This window comes from Neodiprion virginianus, chromosome 3 (genome assembly GCF_021901495.1).
Source record: "Neodiprion virginianus isolate iyNeoVirg1 chromosome 3, iyNeoVirg1.1, whole genome shotgun sequence".
In the NCBI taxonomy this organism is placed as follows: domain Eukaryota; kingdom Metazoa; phylum Arthropoda; class Insecta; order Hymenoptera; family Diprionidae; genus Neodiprion; species Neodiprion virginianus.
The window spans coordinates 27738766-27759529 of NC_060879.1; the positions used below are offsets into that span (position 1 = coordinate 27738766).

The 20764-nt window shown below is 37.2% G+C and overlaps 3 protein-coding genes across 10 annotated transcripts in view; 1 reads left to right on the forward strand and 2 right to left on the reverse strand.

Annotated features, from left to right (window-relative positions):
• Positions 1-5327: 5327 nt before the first annotated feature.
• On the forward strand, positions 5328-10402 carry LOC124300880 (nose resistant to fluoxetine protein 6-like). The gene is made up of 13 exons (XM_046755342.1): positions 5328-5898; positions 6388-6632; positions 6720-6913; positions 7009-7124; positions 7249-7476; positions 7613-7829; positions 8086-8251; positions 8486-8565; positions 8683-8778; positions 9298-9427; positions 9633-9807; positions 9888-10030; positions 10164-10402. The coding sequence occupies exons 1-13, from the start codon at positions 5682-5684 to the stop codon at positions 10287-10289; spliced, it is 2133 nt and encodes a 710-aa protein (XP_046611298.1). The 5' UTR covers positions 5328-5681; the 3' UTR covers positions 10290-10402.
• A 686-nt stretch (positions 10403-11088) lies between these two features.
• LOC124300883 (myotubularin-related protein 2) lies at positions 11089-16264 on the reverse strand. Of its 5 annotated transcripts, none has more exons than XM_046755351.1 (10): positions 16060-16264; positions 14520-14722; positions 14175-14291; positions 13282-13734; positions 12747-13194; positions 12402-12577; positions 12200-12307; positions 11911-12095; positions 11608-11812; positions 11089-11467 (listed from the first exon to the last, which is right to left on the reverse strand). In XM_046755351.1, exons 2-10 carry the CDS (start codon positions 14643-14645, stop codon positions 11315-11317), a joined length of 1971 nt encoding a protein of 656 aa, XP_046611307.1. In that variant the 5' UTR covers positions 14646-14722; positions 16060-16264; the 3' UTR covers positions 11089-11314. The 5 variants fall into 5 exon arrangements, with proteins under 5 accessions (XP_046611307.1, XP_046611305.1, XP_046611306.1 ...); XM_046755349.1 differs by lacking the exon at positions 16060-16264 and adding an exon at positions 15553-16033; XM_046755350.1 differs by lacking the exon at positions 16060-16264 and adding an exon at positions 15553-15924 and having other exon boundaries at positions 14520-14767.
• A 923-nt stretch (positions 16265-17187) lies between these two features.
• LOC124300886 (uncharacterized) overlaps positions 17188-20764 on the reverse strand; it is a 37605-nt gene continuing 34028 nt past the window's right edge. For all 4 annotated transcript variants that reach the window (XM_046755359.1, XM_046755360.1, XM_046755358.1 and 1 more), the window contains one exon: positions 17188-20650. In XM_046755359.1, coding sequence (XP_046611315.1) covers positions 19910-20650 — 741 coding nt within the window. In that variant the 3' untranslated portion in view covers positions 17188-19909. The remainder of the gene's footprint in view (positions 20651-20764) is intronic.

The window sequence follows — 20764 nt, forward strand, 5'->3', positions numbered from 1 at the left end:
AGTTTAGACTAAAAGTATAAATATATACACCGTTACAGTTTTTTTCACATTCATTCGTTTCTACCAATGTTTTGTTTCATATGCGGCATCTATTTGTTCGTTACATTTAGCAATCTTATCCGTGAATGGATATGGAAGAGAAACAAACCAAGTTCAAAACTACAGGCGATATTTGGGGATCCGTGCCAGCCACAGACGTCTGATATCCGTCAAATAAAGCCACAAGTACACCTTGAACGGCCAGATCTTGTACCCGATTAGTCTACTATAAAATCAGAACCACTTTTGTTGTGTCGAGATTCCTTTCCTCACCTCTTACTTCCTGGGTCTGATGCACAGTCGGCGTTGCAGGTCATTTCAGGCTCTTGTTACGGGCATCAAAACTTGTTTTTAACGCATTAATGATAAAAAATGTTGCATGTAATCGAGGTCGAAACCGGGAAACGGTGACTCACATGCGAGCTCCGGACTTGTCCCCGGCTCGCGCGCACATTTATCGCCATTCCCTGGCTTACGTTACTTGATGCGTAAAGTACTAGTAGAAAGAGTACAATTTCGAAAATCTTCAGGTGAGTTGAAAAATTAAGGACGGAGCCAGGGATCGAACCTGGTATCTAGAGATGCTTTACCGGGGCCTTACTCCACTAGACCACCTAGCCGCCCTGACTACAGTGTCATTAATTTCTCTCATCGCCTGTATTCGAAATTGTTTTGTTTTCGTGTGCCTTGAATATCTACATGTTCATATATTTGTATATATTTATTGTAGATTTTAATAAAATTTACTAACCAAGCTCATTCGTGCGGGATATCCAATCTTGGAAAATTTATTGGAAAATGTTCACTGGTTCTGGAGATACTACACCATGGAACAAACAAAAAGCTGGGCCAAATAAATAGTTCTTGGCGGTGATTCGTTAGCATGAATCTTGATTCGATATGTTTCTCGTTCGGATTTCTACAGGCACTTTTATGACGGAATTATACCTTTTCGCAGAAGCTCTATAATCAGTAATTTCGTATGTGAAATAATAGGACAGTCGATCTGCCTCTTTCTGCAATGAACCAACGGATCTTGAATCGACTCTACAGAGTGAAGTAAATACGTATAATATAATTGAAGAGAAAATTTATTGTGTAACAGGCAGGATGCGTTGCGTGATAGATGCCTTATTGCGTAAATTCGAGGATTCTAAAAATATCATACTGAGGATTTCAAACTCGGTACTTTCAATGTACTTGTGATATTTCTTAATTTCGATTGTTTAAACTTCGATCACCAACAATTGATGATAGTTGTCCATTCGAAAGTATACTCAAAATTCGGACAGTACCTTCGCTGTTATGCTGGAAGTATTCCTTTCCTCGCATACTCGCGTTTTCTTTCATCCGTGAACAGACTCGGAGCGTACAAAGATCGTTCTCAGATCAGTTCTCGCTCACAATCAGTTCTCAGTTTCAAATCGCTTGAAGTCGTACTTAAAAATTGAAAACAGGATTAGAATTCAGCGAATTTTACATTCTGTCACATTTACTTCTGTTTCTGCAATTTGTTGAAAGTTTTTATTGACTGAAACACAAATGGATGGATAGCAAAGTTAACGTTCTACCCTTTAGGCTCATTCGTACCCTCTTCTACCAACAATTATACGTAATATACATATAGTAGATAAATTGATCAGACAGTCTACATTTTTATTGATCACACGGAATGCAGCTAGATTAGAAGATTTATCTAATTCAGCCATTATTAACATAAAATAATAGAGTTACGTATATACTGTATTAATTATCATATTGACATTTAAGAGAAATTATGTACCTACCATCTAAAAAGCGCGCTTAAAAAACTTGTGGAGAATGAAAATTTGCAAAGATATTTGAGGAAAAAATATCTAAAATTTCGAACAATGTTACGATGAAACACGAACGTGGAGAAGTTTGTAATGACTTTTTTCGTGTGTTTCATCAAAATACATTATATATGCATGCCTTTTTGTCGAAGACTAGACGGAAACTATAAGTGGTCCGTGAGCTGTTATGGTAAAATAGAATTCGAATAGGAGACAAAAAATTTTGATGCATTGGGTAATGATACGGACGGAGACCTGTTCGATTTATGTGTATATTTTTTTGGCAAATTTTCTTTCAACGTGTAAAACACTGCATTCAAAGTTATTTGCATTCCAAAAAGTGCTGTCCATATAAATACAGTGGCGCGCCTAGACATAAAAGTTTTTTTTTTGCAATGTAGCATTCACTGCAGTGACGGATTAACAGATTTCTTAGGAGTAGGCCGATAAATTTTTGCTCGTCCAAACGAAACAAAATTGGGCAAGATAAAATAAGTAACGTGTATTAACGAAATAATGCACAGACAGAAAAGAAAACACATATGTTTTTATTGCATTGCAAAATCAAAGTTCCTCTTTCATATTATTTCAGTACCACCATGAGGATATTGAGTTAAAATTGAAAATCTGGAAAACGGTTGACTCTGTCTGCCAGCCTAAAAACTTTCTGCTGCTTTTGAGCTTATAGAGTTCGATGATATTATTTTTAATTCATCTTCGACGTCTCCGACTCGAAAATACTTCCTTGTACACTGGTATTTTCGAGGTCATCGAGTATAAAAAATGGTTTTTTCTGACTCAGAAATGAAAAAATCCAAAAAATTGAAATTAATTAACAAGTAAGCAATTCTCCGATTTACATTCCAGATCAGTCTTGGTAGAATAAAATAATTAATATAAGAAGGCCATGAAAACAGGTTTTTTGGAAAAAAATTTGCATGAATTTTATTCGATCTGACTGTGAGGTGATGGAATATTCGAGAAAAACGGTTGTTTTTTAAATTCTTCACTGACGATAAAGATTTTTTATAATTTTCCAATCAGTTGGATGCGTACCTATATTATAAATTATTCGGGAAAATTGATCATTATGTTATTTTCTAAATTTCACACCAAATTTTACCGCAATTGACATGGTTTTCTCAAGTTTTGTAGAGTAGTTATCCAGAATAATCAAAAAAACTCTCTTTGCGCAATTTTGTTTTGAAAATAACTCGAAATATCCTTAACCGATTGATTTCAAATTTCTACAAATATAAGTTTTAGTTAGCCCTTCAAAATGCTGCAAAGCAGATCTGAATATGTAAATTCGTACGAGTCATAAAGTATTTACACACACGCTTAACCACACACAAACAGATAGTCAGGCACTAAGGCATTGCCTTGAAAATAGTCAGAATAGCTCTATAAGGACTTAAGAAATTGATGCCTGATGGAAACTCAATTTTCAAAAATGTGATTAAAATCTATAACTATTTCTTATTCATGGAAAATATTGAACTTTCTTAGCGGAATTAGAAAATTGACAAGACAAACGGTAATTAATAACCTCAGAAACAATGTCCAATCTCGCATACACGTATATTATGAGCAGAGTTAGAAGAAGTAATTCAAAAATGAAAAGGTACATAAGAGAAAAGATGTAACTTGTACACTCTACTATAATTTGATCTATTCGATAGTAAATTAGGTTTTCATAATGCCAATATAATCGAAGAAATTTGCGATTCCATTCATTCAAATGAATCTTTGAATTGTTTTTTTTCCGAGATCAGGATTATTTCAAAAGTATGAGATTCCTCTAAGTTGCGAACTACTGTAGTTTTATAAAAATTAATTACGAACTAAAATTTTGTTCCTCATCCATGCGCAGTCACTTGACGTTGCAATACATACACTGGGAGAAATGAGTATTGAAGCATTTTATTTAGTTGTTTTGAAATGCTAATAAAATGCGGAAAACGTGTCTACGTTTGTTTACCGTAATCCAACTTGGTTTAAAAAACAGCAATAAATGTAGGAAGCTATTCGCGGCTTAAGGTCAAGTGTAAAACCAACAATACCAGTAATTCATTTTGAAGACTACCGTATGCAGTCTGCATTTGATAAAATTGATACGCAAGCTTGGCACAACCGTTGAGTAAAATAACATCGTTATGCTTACTATAAATTTAGAAAGTTGTATGTGTGTTTCAGCTGCAATAAAATTGTGAGTACACGAAGCCGCAAATATAATGATGAGTTTTCTTCATGCTTACTATAAATCTAATACAAAGATACCAAAATCGAATTAAGCGAGAAGAAGTGGGAATCGAATTTATCGTGTAGAGTTGCGTAATTAGGGAACCTGGGATGGAACGCGGTTCCGAATGTTTCAAGCTATACGATGGTTCTGACATGGAAAAAACTTGACGATCTCTTAGAAAAAGGATTTCTCGTTATTTTGATAAACACGTCACACGGCATATGGAGTATTTATCGATAGGACCTTTTTGGCATACCGTTAATGGATAAAAGAGCGTTTACCCCGTTCCGCCTCATATGCGTGGCCAAACGGGGTTTACTGTTTGATATTAATTGAAATAGGCTAGATGTGGTGAATTGATTCGGATTCGTCATCTTCGCTGCCCACACCTACGCATGAGTTGTGGGACCAACTTTTGGCACTAAGAACAAGAAATCCAGCATTCATCAGAAGTCGAATATACCCTGGGAAAAATTTTCTACGCCAAGCTACGAAAGCGTTCCAAATGACGCAGAAAACGATCACGACCAAAGTTTTTTACGTCAGTTGGAACATTTTCGTAGTTTGGCGCAGAAAATTTTCGCCAAAGTAGCCCTTCACAGAAGGCCCTTCGCCCCTCGCCGTTCCACCACGGCGCGCGCTTTTAGCTTATTTATTTAAAAAGCGGTACGGTTGGAATGAATGGTCGGAATAATGATGTGATAAGATTGTTGAGACCCTCTATATTGAATATATTGACTATTTGAAATTATTTCGTATACGAAATATCACTTATCTTTAAACAAAGGTCACGTGTTTCATACGAGGTTGGTGCATGAATGTAGGAAATTTTCGGTACCGACTTGTAACGTAAGACTGAATATGAAACAATGGATGCTTACGTTACCTAGTAAGTAACAAACAAAATTAGTGACGGTTCTGATAAATGAAGGTGTTTTACTAAGAAGATAAGAGGGGTATCCCGTTCTGCCCCGGGTTACCCTACAAATAAACAGTGTTTGGAAATTACTAAACCACTTCTTTCGAGGATGACGCAAATATATAAACGTACGCGCCCCGAGTGAGGACCAGTGTTGACCCCACCAGATCTCGGCGCTGTTTTCTCTTGGATTCTGCAAAGAATTCTGCGGCATCAGTCCTTGCTTAGACGCTCGGTACCTTGGCCGAATTTCGTGGGTTTCTTTCTCACACCTCTGTAGTTAGGGTCTGCAATCGAGTGAATACTTCCGACAATAGAAACGATCGGAAAGGTTCATTTTTCGCGCTCTAGTTCGCCGCTATAACGCTATATTTCAACTGATGGTAAATTTTCCTGCGCGGGATGGTTTTTGAATATTATTTAAATTCGTAGCACAAGTGAAACTTCTTAAGATCGCGAGTTGACGTGTTATCTCTTATAATTTTAGGAAGTAAACCTCCGTGATTAATTCAAGAATCGTTACTGACATCCCCGTTTATCGATTATTTTACAACACAAATTGATCACTAAACAAAGCTCTCTTTCACCGTGTCTTTGGCGACAAATCGAACCCTCGTAAAATAGTAAACGAAAAATAAAATACTCGCTCCGTTAGTAAGCCAACATGGCACTGTTAAATATGTGCAGTATCGCGTTGTATTTAACGCTTTTAACCACCATGTGCGTCGAAAACATATCAGCGACATCGGAAACAATGAAGCGAACGCTTCCGGCTTACGCCATCGCGCTGAAAGGTAGCTTGCTAAATTCCAGCTTGTGTTATGAAGAACTGGAAATCTTCAGGACAGCCGTTGATCAACGCAAGCTATGGGCGCTGAAAAGTTAGTATAATCAATTCTATGTGACATGAAATCCAGATACCTTGCCAGGACGAGAGCAAAATCATAATCAGCTTGATTCGTAAACAAATGAGCCAGACGTAATACGTTGAATTTCACATAATAACACAGCCCGCGGTGTCTCGTAACGCACTCATTGTCAGCTTCATCTACCCGGCTCTATACGGAATGCCGTTGAATTTTCTTTGCCTCGCAATACTAAATCATTTCTTTCACTACGTATACTTATAATATTACACATATAGTATAATATCATAGATGCACACGCCTGAATTACTTTCATTTCATGCAATCACTCAACCAATTCTCATACCTGGACATTCAAGTGTTGGTCGTTTGATAAAATCTCGGAGTGTCATCGTAGTTAAATTTCTACAAATATGGTTGTAGATTCAGTCAGAAGTATGGTGTACCGAGTAACGTGAATAATAATTGAAAAACAAGTAACAGAAATGACAATTTGACACACAGTGCTGGACTCCAGCGGGGCGGCCAAACCAGGTTTCATTTACGGCAATAATTATTGGCTGGGAAGCAGAAGCCAGTGCGAAGATGCGTCCAATACGAATCCGTTGATCATCGCGGACGAGGAACTTCGAAATAACTCCAAGTACCGCGATCCGGAACAGGAATATCCACCGTTTCCGCTCAACTACTTTGTCACACATTTCCGCCACAACAGCACTCTTCAGTATCACGTCAGATTGCCAAACGAAGTAAGTACCTTAATTTGTTCCGAACCACAAAATACACCAACCAATTTGTTTCTCTTACGGTCCGCGTTCATCCGTTTCTTCTTCCAGGATCTAATCACGTTGGGACTGTGTCTGCCGGCGTCTTGTTCGTCGAAAGAGTTGAGTCTGATTTTGAAGAAGATATTCCAAGAAAGAACGCTTCTGGCTGGAAATCTGTACTCTGCCGATTTCAAGTTGGCGGAAGTCAGAGATCTCAATGACGATCATCAATGGCTGGTGGATGGAAAAATAATTCTTGTTGCGTGAGTAGCATTTTCTAACAGTCACGCACTTCGCGATGGATTTCCGTATTGTAGTGATAAAAGTACTGTAATTTTTCACGAGTTTCCCTTCTCAGAATACTTCTAGTCCTTACTATTGGAATGGTGATTGTCGGAACAACTTACGATGTACTCGTCCATCAAAAGCAGATTCAGGCCCAAAAAATATCTTTGCATAACAACGAGTGCTGCTGTAAGTCGATTTCCACGTATGCTACCAATATGGCCATGTATTTAAATGCAAGAATTCTTCCTGCGCCGTGGAGCCACGAATATTCTCACTCGAAATATCTATTTATTTCAAACCTGTGTTACAGATGAGAAAAAAACGGTAAACACGACAGAGTCTGCGGTTGTTCTTCCAGAATTCAAACAGACTACCATAGCAAAAGGTATACTGTGCTTTTCGTGTTATACCAACACAAAGATCATACTTGATACAAAATTGCGCTCTGAAGCCGTACCTGTGATTCATGGTCTTAGATTTTTGGGAATGATGTGGATTATCATGATACACACGATTTTTTACATGGCTGATTACGCCGGTGAGTCGTTCTTCCGTCACTTTATATCATCAGAATTAGATGCGATTCGTGTTTCAAGGCAATTTACAAGATAACATGATTTTTCATTCCATTTGCATCCAACGACGATCCATATCTGTAAGCTTGTTAATTATAGATAATAAGCCGTGGGCATGGCGGAAGGCTGAAGGATTTGCAGTCCAGGTAATAAGCAACTCAACTTTGTCAGTTGACACGTTCTTCTTCATGAGTGGATTTTTAGTCTCTTACTTGTATTTGAACTCCAACAAAGGCAAGAAAGCGGATGACAAGTCGGTCGTTCATGTAGGCAAAGTGAATCAGTTTGTCCTTATTATTCTGAAAAGATTCATTAGGTGAGCATTCGTAAGTAATATTTTCTGCATGAACGGAGAACATACGGATTGTGAACTGTAAGATTAGATTCCCTTTCACGAATATACAAGCGAGCCTTTTTTTTGTTTTTCGTATCGGCGCGTCTTGGAAAACCATAGTGTAAATAATTTTGAATGCTGAAAAAAAAACTTGAATTGACTATACCGGTTTTGTTAAATAAATTTGGATATTCCCGTTATCATTGACATTAAATAATTGTAAGATGAAACCTTGCAGGCTGACTCCAGCATACATGATGGTATTAGGTTTATTACAAATAAATGCTGGTTGGTACGGAAAGACATCACAATTCTACATGACGGAAAGGCCGCAAGAAGTTTGCGCCAAGTATTGGTGGCGAAATATCCTGTACATCAACAATCTTTTCGGCAGAGAAGCAATGGTATGAAATAAGCACGCTTAGATATTATTCCGCACCCATTATAGTCTCTTGTAAAGAATTGATCATGATACGTGATTAAATTTCGCATTAGCCGATGCAAAACTAAACGTAAAATTTGTATCTTAATTTTTATCACCTTTCTGCTCACGCTTGGTAATTCGAAGGTACTTTATTTATCAGGTAATACCGTTTATGGTTTTCAATTACACATTCTTAAAAATTTTTATGTCACAGTGCATGTCATGGAGCTGGTACTTGTCGAATGACATGCAGTTTTTCATCATTGCAACGTTCACGTTGATTTTATCGTCAGTGTAAGTGGTATAAATAATGTATTTTTCAAGATAAATAATCTGGATGAAAATGCTTTGTTAGAGCAGTATAAATGTTACACTTTGGTTTGAAAATAATGAGCATCATTTACGTTACAGATTTTTTTACACGGCAGTTGGCGTGCTGATATGTCTTCTGATTTCCTCCACAGTTTTAACCGGATACATTTCATATATTCACGAATATGTGCCAACGTAAGTGTACACCTGACTCAACAAGATCGTTTTTCGTTTACTCCATAAATATATGTTCCCATGTGATCAGGAGACCGTTTAAGCTTCAATTTAATAGTATGATAATACAAATAAACTGTAGCATATCGCTGGGTAAAAGTTTCGTGTATCACACGTAAAACCGTGTCGTTCAATCACGGTGATACTAAACAGACGTCCATAAAATACTTATGAATCAGCGAAAATAAAATTCGGTAGTTAGCTATGAATTCGTGGTGTTATACAGGTTCGAATATACATTAATTTTTGACCAACTACTTTAACTGATAAAAAAAGTGACGAAACCGATCAGCACAATTTTATTTGTTTTAATTACGTTTCAATTCAAATTTTTGAGCCTCGTTTTATTCGATATGAAAAACAGGTTTGGTAAACGAAAAATATGAAAATATTCAATATTTTAGTATCTCTTGAATAAACAGCAATCGAAAAAGCTCCAAAACTTCCCCTGGAAAATGAGATTTTTTTTTGTTTGTACAGAATGGACGCGCAGTTTAACACGTTAGAAATTTTATATGATCCACCTTGGACGAGAATCGGACCTCACATAATCGGAGTTGCGACGGCATATATATTGATAAAATTGAACAAGAAACTGGACGTGAAGAGGGTGAGTTTTGAGCAAAGCCGTACAGATAGGATGATTCCGGGTGAGATGGCCATAGTTTACACCTCACCTATGGCCATCTCACCCGGAATTAATGCGTTAATGTTCGTTACCTCGAGTATTCAGCATTCGAGTATTACTCGTCGTTACACCAGATGATCCGAGAAGTGACACGATGGGTAATGAACACTAAACTTAAAACTTGCAGAGAAACATCGTCCTGGGCTGGTGCCTTGGCAGTTCGTGCAACATTTTAGTCCTCTTTGGTTTGTGGGAGAGACACATTTCCGTCCTAACGTCAGCCTTTTACGTTGCCCTGAGCAGAACCGTATGGGCCGTAGGGATTGCATGGATTGTAATAGCCTGCAGCACGAATCATGGCGGTAACTACGTCAAATCAATCGAACGTAGAGTTGAACGATTTAGATATAGCAACGTAACTCTGAATTTTTGTTTTTGTTAGGAATCGTCAACAAAATCCTTTCATACAAGGGTTTTGTACCGCTGAGCAGGCTGACATACTGCGCATATCTCTTAAATCCATTTCTCATCAATTCGGTGTATCTTCATGCAGAAACGCCGATACACGTGGATTTTCTGCCTATCGTGAGTAGACGTGTGATTCAGTTCTAGGAAAAAGTGTATCTAAAAAAAATAAGTTATCTCACACAAGTAGATCTGGGTAATAATGGATACGGAAAATCTATTCAATTTGCAACATTGTGATTTGTTTTTCAAGGCTACGCTGTTGTTCGGGAACTTCGTCATCACGTACTTCTGTGCTTATGCATTGTCATTGCTGTTTGAAACTCCCATTGTGCTATTGATGAGAATGCTAACCGCATTTATGGTACGAAAAAGATGACAATTCTATCGTTGGCTTTTGTTTTATGTACATACATTGTATAATTTAATGTTAAATATTATTATTTTTATGAAAGTCCAATTTTTCGTCGGATGCTAGATTGTTTATAATAAAAAATTGAAAAAAAACCAACATTATGCAAGATCTATAAACATCATTGTACCAAGATTGAAATAATCCGGAAGGGTAAACAATAATATTTAGGCACAATCCTAAAACGGACCACCTATTGTATTTATCACTGCGAAAAACTTCACCTTGCAAAAAAAATTCTCTTTTATTTCAAAACACGTTTCATCACACATAAACGACTATTGCTTAGCATTTTCCAACATGCGTTTATGTTTGTATGCAGAAAATTTTGTATTATGAATACCGGGAAAACGTCTTGACGGGTTAGGATGAAAGTTGGTTCTAGCTTGAAAAAAATTCATAATTTTCCTAGAATTGGTACGCAATATTTCATTTTCAATTTTGACGCCATTCTAAATTCGTATGTATTCAAGTACAGGATATTGTATCTCAAGTGAAACGGTTGAACATCTTAGACAAATGTTGTAGAGTTTCGGGGGTATCGTGAAAAAGTTCCATCTACAAACTTATTTCTTATATGTATCTTTTTCTACCTAGGTGTTGTTTACCACTTCGAAATTTTTCGTGTTCGCCATCCAGCCCCAGTCTCTCCTATGCGAACACCTACCGAATTAAATTGGTTTTGGGCTGAATGGATTCATCATAGACACACATATTCCTCCTGTTGGAACTCGCTGAAATATTGCGATGTTATAAAACGTTTGAATAGCTACAATTTATTATTTATTAACGCGTACTTTATACAAAGTTAGATGGCAGAGTTGAATTTGAAGATTGAAAATTGGCCACTATGGGTATCAGTCAAAGTGGTAGTTCCATGTGTATATCTCACACCATTGTGTGCAGAGGTTCAGTATTTCATGAAGAAGGTAGTTGAAGCGTAAGAATCGTTTAAAAAATTGTGATGGAGGAAAGGAAAGTTAGGTGGTGGATTATGAGTGAACTGGAGAATGTATTCTTGGAGGTGCTGGTGATGTGAGCGATCTATTCGCCCGTGTCGCATGTTCACGACGACATTCTTCCACCTTCTTTTCGAGTTGCTCTTTTAGGACGAGAAGTTCCCGCGTGCGTTGATATACAGGGTCCTAAAGATTTGTACAAGATATTAAAATCGCATTTTATCTAGACCTTAAGAACTATAGGTTGATCTTTCAAACTTCCGCAATACGGACAAGAAAAAGACATATAATTTACTCATCGATTAATTGCCAATGCTTGAAATTACCTGTTGCCTCATACTGGGATTCCACCTGCAGTAAAGACGTTTCCATAATTTGATATGCCTCATACTGGCAATTGGCATTAGTACTAACTGATGCAGTGGACCTGCCCAGTACAGTGGATTTTGGTATAAAGATAGTTGACTGTTAGTGTACGACCAGAGTGATACTGTTCTTTGTTTTAGCTGCTCTTGAACCCTTTCTCGATCGCTGTAAAGAGTCAATCACAATAATCTCGGTCAATCAAAGTGTAATGTAGGTACGAATGACCGTGACACATGTGAAGAAACACAAATATCTACAGTTACCTGTTGAAAAGGAAGGTACCGAATCTACATGAGTAAAGATGGTCCAGTATGGTAATTAAAAAGTGTTCATTGAATTGAAATGCATTAGGAAATTGCTGAGATATTTGCCAGACGCAGTCTATGAACTGTAGAAATACTGGAGACCTATCGGCATCACTGTGATGCTCGTCTCCATGGCCAATTCTCTAAAAAAGTAAAAGAAGAAAACAGAATAGGGGAATAGGACGGTTGCATATTTAAGAGATGTTCAGATATTTGTTCCAGTAATTTACGGAATAAAAATACCTACTTGTTGAAACTTGTGTCCAAAGCTAAGCCATTCCTTTTCTACGAGGACTTCAAAGCCTCGAATTGTTCGGTAGTATGGATCCAGCATCAACATTGCTAATGCCGTAAGCTGTGACATGAAATAAAGTAAATTACAGTAGCAGAAATTTAATATGAACTGGTGTATTTTTTTTTAATCTTCATGCATCTAATAGGCACATTACCTGGGCAGTTCTATCCCAACCATCAGAACAGTGGACCAATACTGACGTTTTGTGATTTTCTACTTTGTCAACTATCCGCAAAGCTCCAGCTAATATGCATTTAATGTGTTTCAGCCAATACGTCGATTCTATACCAGAGAGCCATCTCGTTTCGTCAATTACCGGAAAACACAATTCTGAAAAGTAACAAGTATTGCTAGATTATTACATGAATGTCTAGGAAAAATTGCAGGTTATGAGGAGTAATGAATTTTAAATTCGAATAATTATTTAGAGGTACGTTTGGAAATGTTTTATCAGCAAAATGTTTTACACAGCACAAGAAATCAATACGTGTAAACAGACCCTTCAACTTTCGCAAACTCTCCCTCATTACGTGAATGTTGTGTATGTCTAGAAAGACAAGCTCTGCATTTTGGTACGCATCTTCGCTTTCGTAACCGCCCCCCTTTGCCTTGTTGGCGATTGCATTGGCACTAGGCCGGGCATCCATGATAAAAAGTTTATGACTTTGAGCATTCGCGTCCATTATAAGTTGAACGTATCTTTCATCCTCACGGCTCCTTTTTCCACCAACGCCGACTAGAGGTTGCGCACACCGTGTTATAGTAGCTTGACTCTCCGGATGAATCCAAGAAAGAACGGGCAATCTACCACGGCTACGAAATGCCGCAGCAGCCTGCAAATCTTCGTCCGTTGCCGCAGCTGGTACTGCCCATACGGCTGGGTAGCTATCGCACAACGAATAGGTGTCATTTATTTTTGATATTTTCCACATATCGTTGTTAACTCCCTGAAACATTGTATATTACCGAAAAGAATATCAGAATATTTTCTTTCTCCTGTAATTCAACAAATGCAAAAAACATGACGACGTTACCATTCTCTTGAGTTCGGCGATTGGTTCGTAAACGTTCCAGCCATTTTCTGAAAATGTCTCGGAATACTGGAAAGCAAAAAGTGGCAGCTTGTGCGAAAGCGGAAACGAGTACTGTTGCAATTTCTCAAATACATTTCGTCTGGAGTGATTTTCCTGCTTGTGCGCAAACTTCAGGTTTCTCATATCTTTACAGAAGACTTCAATCCCATAGGAATTTTCTCCTCTACTGGACGCCCCTCCAACTTTTTCGATTCGACTGACAACACCCAAAGGTACTTCGACCACGTAAGGCGTTTCTCGATCTATACTTTTAAAATATAACTTGTAATTCGTTACACTAAGTATACCTCTCGCAGGACCTGAATATGGGCAAAGGTATGTAACTTCTCGTGCTTGCCCATGCACGTGTTCCCCACTGAACAGCGGTGGTCCCGTGTCGCTACCAGACAAATTCTGAAAAAATTATGGTAATTTAGATATCTGACAGAAGATGTCCCGATAAATATCAATTCAAGTCTACTTGAAAATGAAAGCTTACACCGTTACACGGAAAATTTGTCTACCTACTTTCAAAAAAAACGAACAAATGAATTGAATTTTATACAGCTTGATATAAATGTGATGGAAAAAATAGTATAATTCCATTACTAGTCTTAATTTTATCATCCCCAAGACGTCGCAAGGAATAATAACGAAATACAGAAGAAATTGAAATTATATTGCAATAATGATATCATGCGTTACTCAAATGAAAAACACGTGAACAATGACATTATTGACGGACGACTGAGTAATAAAGAGATTTGTAGAAAAAATTAAATTGCTTCTTGCACAATGTGCAACATCAATGAAAAGCATTCATTAGCACGGATATCAACTATCTGTATCAATACCTCACTCCGTTGCTCTTGAGTTTCTTTCTTTGTTTCTAAAGCAGAAACGATATTATTATCTGTTGACGTCGAGCTTGTTGAAAAGCTTTTTGAGTGCGATGCCTTATCCCAACATTCCTATAGTCGCAAAAGGCATCGTACTTTGTATACTCAATTTCATTGCGACAAAGTCAGGCAAAAATCGAAATTCAAAATACAAGTATCAAATTTTTTTCAATTTAGACTAAAAGTAGAAATATATACACAGTTGCAGTTTTTTCACATTAATTCATTGCCATCAACATTTTGATTCATATGCGGCATCTATTTGTTCATTACAATAAAATGGTAATGCGAATGTCTTACCGACTCTTGTCCAATTTTGGAGTTGAGTGAGCTGCTTTTACTGTCCGAATTAAGAGAATCTGAACTTGCATTCTTTGAATTGTTTTTTTCAATATTCAAGAGCTCGGCACTACTTCTTTTTTCCATGCTTGTAGCAAGTATGGCATCCACTATCTCCAAAATAATAGAACTGATGTTAGGTGCATCTAAGGTGTCCCTCAAATCTGTAGGGGCAGTGATATCAGTTAATTTTTGAATATCGTCAGCATCTGTAAAAGATTGATCTTCTTGTATCGTTTCGAGGGAGATGGAAGGAAGTATGTGTTCAAGAGTCTCTGATGACGGGGGATCGGGAGAAGGCTCTCCAACTTTTGGGTATTGGACTCTGATTTGTGGAGAAGTTGTAGTCGCATGAAGTTTTGAGACTTGAAATTGTGTTGAATTTTCATTGAATGTGCAATATTGATGAGCGAGTTTTTCGTACATATTTTTTGATTCTTCTACAGGCGTTACAATGTTTTCACGTTCCATTGTGAACAATGCAATGTTCTTTACAGGCCAAGAGTCTCGTCTGTAAAAACTATTTTAGTGAATTTCACTGATTTTACACAAAACTAATATTGTTACGAAAGACTAACAGAAGTGGTTTTAGATAATACACAGCATTATATCTAGAAACTTAAAAATCTAGCGCGCAAGATTCTCTACCGCGGTAAGCAGTATTCTAATATCTGATTCGAGTAACGTTAGGATCTCTTCAAGTATGAGAATTGTTTAGTATTGCCAATATGAATGAATTGTCTGAGAAAAATTTAACATATGTTAAACGTTACCGATATCGCATGTGTGAATTGTCATAAATTATATAGTCGAAAACATTAAACGTCTGAATCAGTCAAGCATTGCTCACATGACGAGTGAGGCGCGGGTATTTATACTATTATTATCGGCAAAAGCCACACCCACAATAATTAACAGGTATTCGTGGTTCATAATGGAAAATAGTAAAGAGTTTTAACAAAACGGTTAAAAACTGCATCACGATAGAACTAACCTCCACAAAGCGTGGTCACATCGACAATTTTTATGGTGAATCGGCCTGACAGTTCGATTTGTGTTTGACAGAAGCGGCCATGCTGGAATTTAGGTTCACGCCAAAATGCAGATGGCGACACCTGCTAAACTGTATTCCATGCGCAATTCACTGATGTATTCAAATATATTCAAATTTGTTTCAAGCACGGTTAAAGTTTGAAAAAGTATGCTTTGCTGTGTCAACGTTTTCAAACAATCAGCAGTCTTGCGGTTTATTTGTGTGGATATTGATTCCAATCTTTTGACAATTCGGGTTGAAGTTGTGTTCCGAAATAACTTAGTTTTTGGAATTGAAAAATATAAGGAATACTTCAGACTTTCTGAAACCAGTCTAAATCAATTAAAAAATCTCATTTATCAGGAGAATCATTCGGTTGTAAAACAGTTTAAAATTGAAAGATTGTGCATATTTTAATCGTTACGAACACTATCTTTTAATAAGCAATTAAGAATATTTCGATATGACCTTTGTCTTACGTAATTGTGCTTTGAGAAACCTTCAGATTTGTTCACAATTCCGACTGTTCATGTATATACTTTGTACTGCAGAGGCTCAATTAGTTTTGCTAAGCCTAATGATCCGAAAAGTTTATATTAGACGAAGATGCATTTTTAAACCGACTAATCTTGCCAAAAAAAAAAAAACGAATAATCCAGAATTTCTACTACAAAATTCTCGGAAATTTTGATGATCAATAAAATAAATTAAATTAATTAAAATTCGTAATAATTTCATTAGTTTATAACAAATTAATTTTATGCGAAAGTAATAACATGATTGAACCTGTTTTCAAAATTCATAAGTAACAGTGTAGGTTCAATATTGGAACAGATACACCTATTTTAAATTGTTAAGCGCGGATCACCGGTCATTAGACTATCGCATACAATTTCCGCGATCTTTGACACCTCTGAACGTTACAGAATGTATAGATTACACTGGAAATTCTAAATATGAATAGTGATATTATGTATACGTATGGCGGCGACGTATATTAATATCCGTAGCTATACGTATACATATGCAGATTTTGGTTACAAAGGTGATGGATCATGTTATACAACGTGAGATATATTATATTCTAATTTCTAAGAACCAAGGGAATTTGAATATGTATTACTTCAACGAACAATGGGATTGTGATTCTATTCTAAGCCGTCCGCGCGGGGTATCGCAAAAACGCGACTCAGTATCTCGGAGATCACCTTGACAAAAAGAATACATTACTTCCGCGGCAGGATTATACTTTCAGAAATATTCTGCTTGTACCACGCGGAAGTGGATAAGCATGTTATAAGCTCCAACGCTATGAACAATTAACTGTGATAGTTAATCCGCCGTCCTGTCTGCAATCGTACACAGTATATCACGTGTCGTGATTATTTTTGAAATGTACAAAGTTGATTTTCAACGTCTACTTTCAGTTAAATGACTACACGGAGTCAGTTTAAAATGGGTATTGCCGCTATCACGAAATATTACCAGAAACCACACAGGACACGACAGCATGCAAAATAAAATTTCTTCTTTCTTCACATTAAATCTAGGGTGATAAAATGCCATTAAAGAAAATTTAAGAAATATGCTCATATATATTTTTGTTTCGGAAGCCTTTGAAACTGCTCTGTGTTTATTCGTTCGAAAAATAACAGCCTAGATTGACTTACACAATTGTACCAGCGAATCGCTGCATGACAGATGCTGACCGGTTTAGAAGTACATACATACAATTTGACATATAAAAATGGAGTAAAACGCGGCTTGATTGAGCCATGACCCGTTTCTGGTCGTAATACAACATTCTTATACATAGCGATTTCCGCCGATGTGCACATTGTACATGTATGTACATCAAGCCGGTACCAAATGCGATTAGGTCAGTATTGTAGGGGTTCCCCTCCACCCGGATCTCGTTAGCACTACCTATCTCAAATCGGCTTATAGTCGAGACTGCTCACCGCCTCACGTGCTCACAATCTTCTCACGCCACAGGTACTACATACAGAATTGCGAATCGGGCGAATCAGAGTATCTCCAAACGGTGGAATTGATCGATGTTTGAATTATTTCTATTATATGATTTATATATCCATTCCCATCGAGCGCATCGCGTGTACCTAATCCACACACTGACGAAATATTTTTGAAAAATTAATTTCACCTTGGGTATTATTGCAAAATATTTTTGCCAATTGAAAAATCCCTATTAACAATTTAAAGATGTTAGGTCCAACCGAATAAATGACTTATCACACAAGGAGTCAAACAAAAATAAATTGTTAGAGATGCGAATTTTTTTGAGAAGAAATTGATTCATTGTAGTATTATATTTTCGTAGCAATGAGAGATGAGATGAATTTACACAACGTAAGGTCGATTTTTTTATTCGTAATAAGAAAGGTAATATATAGTCATTTAAAAAAAAATGATTCAACGGAACAGAATAAATAGACACTGTGTTGGATAGCGTGAAGTGTCACGTGCGAATGTCTTAAGTTCCGCACATTTCAACGTGAAATATAAAATTGTTTTATATCATCAACCATACATATACTATATATGTGTGTATATATATATATATATACTGATACATATATATGAATATATATCAATATATGCATCAATATATATATATATATATATATTGATAGATTAATAAAATTGATAGTCAACATACGAATATACAATCGACTATGAGTGTGTATACTATATATTTATATAAAGTCAATATTTATAACATGCAGTATTTAATAATATAATCTATGCATTATACTGCACATTGTGTTATAATAATAAAGTATATAATATTATATATTATAACTTTATACTGTAGATCTTTCAGTTTTCTTTTTTTCTCTATACAATGACGATATAACTTAGTTTCCGGCTATACCTGATTTGTTTTGTTTCACAAACATTTATACAAAAGTTTATTACCGTCTACTAGATATATTAGATTTGATTTTGACATTAAGGTGTGTCACTGTGGTGGCCCTGATAGGTATATGTTGTATGTTTTAATTGTATTTTTTTCAGTTCAAATGAAGTTTGCTATACATCATACATCTAGTGAATTTGAAAACCGTCTTTTTACAGTAATTCACATTATACATATTTATACAGAGTCAGGGAAAGTGATGTGATTTTTTTTACCCTTTACTTTTTTTAAAACCCTTTCCTATTTCTTTTCTACTCTGTTGTTCTCATTAAACATTTTAGGTTAACATTCAGATTGCTTACTGGTGAAGTTTATTTATTTTGGCACTTATCAAAATACTCTTATGCGATTTTAAACGGTACGGCATACAGCTAGCTTTCTGACATGTGACGTATTACATGAGATATTAGAGTCAATTAAGCTTGGACACGTTAGGCCACATGCCGTATATTTTGTTCTTCTTCATTTTCGAATTCAGCCTATCTTTTATTATATTTCACCGTCCCGCCTACCACTTTGCATTTCTTATCTGCCAGTGGAAAGCGTTTTACATTACTGAACAAAAGAAAATACCAAGATGGATACGTTCCGTATTCGCGATTGCATTTTAAAGAAATGATGCATCTTTATGACGAATTCCTCATTACCATATTTGGTAACCCTGTCAGACGCTTCGTCATTGGCATTCGTATGGTGAATATTTTCTCATACACAGGGGATACCCAGATTTGAATTTTATGTTATCCCTCGCATTATTATACGCCGGTTCGCAATCCCATTTCTCAAGAGTATCTCACGAATATCTGCAGACAGAGATGTTACGTCCGACGTTTTTAAGAATCATCCAGCATTTACTGTCTCAATCCGAATATATTATATCATTCGGCCTTGTCGCTGTTGTATCGTTACTGTTAAGATATATTTTATTCCATCGTAAAAATCTCTCTTTCATCACGTTTGCAAAATATTAGATTCGAGGTTGTAAAATAATCAGCAACATGTAAATGCGCGTAGGTAAAACGTCTTGCACTCAACATACATGGGGTGCAAAATTGATGCCACGAACGAAGAGGGTTTGATTTTTCATCTCCTCTCCTCTCCTCTCCTCTCCTCTCTCTCTCCTTCTGCATTAGATTGTCGCCTGATTTATCGATCGCAAGCTGTCATCGGCGAACCGGGATCGAGACGCCGTGTCATCATAATAATTGTCTTAAACGTCTTATAAAACAATTGTCGTGCAATGATTTTCCTTATGTATACCTCCATTTATTCATCATTATAATCAGTCTTTATTCGCCGCCAAACAAATTCGTTCTGATTCCGAATAGTCGGACGTACGATCGTCCGTCATTCGATACCCTTGCAGCCGACTTCTAGTCACGTCATTTGGGCAGCATTGAATCCCCGCTTTCGCGGCGAGCCGAAATGTTCCGTTTGATTGATCTGATACTGCTGTACGTAAGGATTACTCCTGATAACGCTGTTTCCCGAACCAGCTGAGAACTGGTTGTTGTTAGGCATCGTAATGATTCCAGTCTGTTGGAGGTACTGCTCGCGATAAAGCTGATGCGGCGTTGTTATAAATTCGGCGCCGTTGCCGCTCGCCGCTGATCCTTTGTACTGAAGCTTGGCGCCGATCTTCTCCGTCAGATGATGATGTTGATGTTGATGCTGATGATGATGAACCGGCGGCGACTGATTTCCGGCGTTGTAATCACCGTAACGAAAACACGTAGGCGATGTGCCCGGCGGCGTGTTCTTCTGACTCTGAGTAGGACTCTGGGATATCGACTCGAGCACGTGCCTCGGCATATTCGGCGACGGGCAATGAGTATCTTGGAGACCGTCGACGCGATTTGCGTTCCTTACGAATATCGGAGCGCTCTCTGGACGGCCACCGATTATATTTCGCATTCCTTCGCGGTCCTTAGCGCTCAGACTTTGCCGGGAATTGCTCAAGGACGAACGACGACCCCCCCTCTGATGCATCGTCGACGGCGAGGCGTTCAGCTCCGAGACCGAGGACCAGGTTACGCTAGCCAGTTCCCAACGACGCAGCAGACTCGAGACCCGCTCCACCCTCGCAGCAGCATCCGAACTCTCGTCGTAGTCTGGACCCTGGAATTTATTGTGAGGAATAAAGGGAAGAAAAAAAAAAAAAAAAAAAAAACATCCAACGTGAGAAATGCAAAACTTTGTTATATATAACGCCAGAGGGCGTGGAATGGAAAT